At 48.6% G+C, this 3261-nt stretch overlaps 1 protein-coding gene across 1 annotated transcript in view; it reads right to left on the reverse strand.

The window, feature by feature from the left end:
• Positions 1–884: 884 nt before the first annotated feature.
• Positions 885–3261, reverse strand: part of SHISAL2A (shisa like 2A) — a 20628-nt gene continuing 18251 nt past the window's right edge. The window contains 2 exon segments of the mRNA XM_007131070.3: positions 885–1087; positions 1090–1179. Coding sequence (XP_007131132.3) covers positions 885–1087; positions 1090–1179 — 293 coding nt within the window.

The following is a 3261-nucleotide window of genomic DNA, read 5'->3' on the forward strand; positions in this document are numbered from 1 at the left end:
TAGCTAACACAATACTTTCCGTTAGCTAACACTGTTCTAAGTGTGATGCTTTGCATGGACTAAGTAATTTAATCCTCCCCCAAGCCTTACGAGGTAGATATTACTGTTATCCCTGCTTGTACAGATGATTAGGCACAAAGTTACTTAGCAAGTAAGGGCAGGGACCAGATTGAAACCAGGCATTTGGCTCCAGAGTCCCTGCTCTTAATTACTAAGTTATATTGAAAAACACTCACCTGTAATTTTTGGAGTTTTTGTAGCACTTTCATGTTTAGGAAGAGAGTTCATATCCATCAACTCATTGAACACTCACCATGACCCTGCAAGGGAGCTGAGGCTCAGATAGACTAAGGGACTTTATCCAGGCCACACTGTGGAGCCTATTAACCATTCGTTCCCTCACTGACGCGATCATTCACTCTTTCATTCACCTGAGGAACTGAATGATGTTAAACATGGCTGGTCCCTTTGTATGTACTCTACACTCCCTCTCCTTCTGTTCCTTGGCAAGGGACTCACTCCAGGAGCAACACAGAGCTGCTGGAGGGGCACGAGTCACCTGCCCTTGGGTTCTGGTCATCTTCCCTGGGCTTCCTAAGTACATCTGCTCTGTGGCAGGAAGACCACGTCCGAATTCTCTGACTCCCCAGGTTAGGCAAGGGGCTCCTCTGAGTCTCCACAGGCCCCAGGCCTCTCCCTGATCGCCTGCAGTTGTTACGACCATTTTACCGGGGACCCATGTCTAAACTCCCTTCGGCCCACAGTGGGCCAGGCAGAGCACTATGGCTGGATCCACAATAAGACCTGAGTGGGTTTGCTAAGAAAAGCCCTCATGTATGCCGCTAGGTTCCAAAGTCCCTTTGATTATCCCCTGCCCCACCATTTTACCAAGAAGAGAGAATCCAGAAGAGGATGGTGTAGAGACATTTATTAGGTGTTTTTGGAGCTGGGTCTAGATTGGGGACGGGGGCCTCCTCAGGGCTGCCCGGAATGTCACCGGCCTTCACTGTAGCCATGAAGCAGTGCTGGAGGAGGCGTTTGGGGTCCACAGCCTGCTCTTCATTGCAGACCGGCCATGGGTTCAGGAAGGGTGACTCTGCCCGAGAGGGCTCACTCCTGGCACTTCCACTGAATTGCCCATGTTCCCACCTTGGCGGTCAGGCAGTACCTCGTCAGGGTCTGGAAAACAGCAAGCCGAGGGCATGGGGCTTGCTCCTGCAGCCCTTCCTTTCCATCAGGATCATACACGCTGAACTTCCCTGAGTGCTTACCTTGGGCAGGATTGTGCTCAGAGTCTTAAATGCATCATTAATTTAACAAACATTCATTAACAATATACCACATCATGAACTAGGAGCTGTCAATGTTTCTCATGAACTTAACGTTTAATGGGGGAGACAGACAAGAAACAATTGTTAGTACATATGAAGACTTCACCTTCACCATAAACCTGTGTGGTAGGTACTACTAAAAACTCATTTTAGGGCTTCCCTGGTGGCGCAGTGGTTGAGAGTCCGCCTGCCGATGCAGGGGACACGGGTTCGTGCCCCGGTCCGGGGAGATCCCATATGCCGCGGAGCGGCTGGGCCCGTGAGCCATGGCCGCTGAGCCTGTGCGTCCGGAGCCTGTGCTCAGCGGCGGGAGAGGCCACAACAGTGAGAGGCCCGCGTACCGCAAAAAATAAATAAATAAATAAATAAAAATACAATTAAAATAAAAAAATTAAAACTCATTTTATAGGTGAAGCTGCAGGCTTACTACACAGCTAGCCTGCATAGCCTGCAGGGAAGTGCTGGAAATTTTAAAAACATATATTATTCTCTGCTTTAAGAATAGATTTCATGAGTCGCTTCACTGGCTGCTTAATCCTCTCCTCCTTTTATACCTGAGCTTGACAGGAAGTTCACTTGGCCTTATTATATCCCACTTCCCATTCATGACTTATTCTGCTGCAGCTTACTTGGTTTCTGCCCTCAACAGAACTTAAAACTTTTTGTCACTGAATCCCATGGTTACTTATAAGTTATTGTCTTCCTTGGCTTATCAGGAGCGTTTGACACAATTAAGCATTCCTGCCTTCTTGGATAAAAAGTATATCAAGTGTTCAAGCCAGAAATGTGAGTCAACTCTCACACCTTCTCCCCCTACCCCTTTCCAAAGTCAAGCAATTCACTAGGTCCTGTTGATTCCACCAAATCACTATCTCCCATATCCACCCATTCTCTCCATCCTCAAGGCCACCACACTAGGTCAGGCTTTCATTTTCTTCTGCCCAGGCAAAACAGCCTTCGGTTGGGTCCCCTCCAGTCCACCCTCCAGGCTATAGCCGGAGAGATCTTTTTATTTATTTTATTTTATTTTTTTGGCTGTGTTGGGTCTTCGCTGCTGCACGCGGGCTTTCTCTAGTTTTATCGAGCGGGGACTACTCTTTGTGCAGTGCGTGGGCTTCTCATTGCGGTGGCTTCTCTGTTGCCGAGCACGGACTCTAGGCATGCAGGCTTCAGTAGTTGTGGCACATGGGCTTAGTTGCTCCGCGGCATGTGGGATCTTCCCGGACCAGGGCTCGAACACGTGTCCCCTGCATCGGCAGGTGGATTCTTAACCACTGCACCACTAAGGAAGTCCAGAGAGATCTTTCTAAGGTGAAGTGAGTCCATGTACTGCTCTTTCTCAAAAGCATTCAATGTCTTCCCATTACCTGTGATCCTTGAGGTGCATTCAAGGCTCTTCATGTACTAGCTCCATCATCCCTTCTCTACCTTTTTTACTACTACTCTTCCCTCAAGAACTCTATGCTTTATTATAACAAAATTTCATTTTTCCCTGAATGGGTCCATTTCTTCACATCTCTGGGTCTCCGCTTTTACTGTTTCTTCTGCCTGGAATGACATTTTATACCTTCTTTGTCTAGAAAACTCCTATGCTTTAAAACCAATTGATGGAAGAGACCGAGGATGAATGGTGCCTCTGAAACCAAGGGAAGAGTGAATTTCAAGAAGGAGGCTGTAGGGCTTCCCTGGTGGCGTAGTGGTTAAGAATCCGCCTGCCAATGCAGGGAACACGGGTTTGAGCCCTGGTCTGGGAAGATCCCACACGCCGCGGAGATACTAAGCCCGTGTGCCACAACTACTGAGCCTGTGCTCTAGAGCCTGTGAGCCACAACTACTGAGCCTGCGTGCCACAACTACTGAAGCCCACGCGCCTAGAACCTGTGCTCTGCAACAAGAGAAGCCACCGCAATGAGAAGCCCACGCACTGCAA

The sequence above is a fragment of the Physeter macrocephalus genome, chromosome 4, assembly GCF_002837175.3.
Source record: "Physeter macrocephalus isolate SW-GA chromosome 4, ASM283717v5, whole genome shotgun sequence".
Classification (NCBI taxonomy): domain Eukaryota; kingdom Metazoa; phylum Chordata; class Mammalia; order Artiodactyla; family Physeteridae; genus Physeter; species Physeter macrocephalus.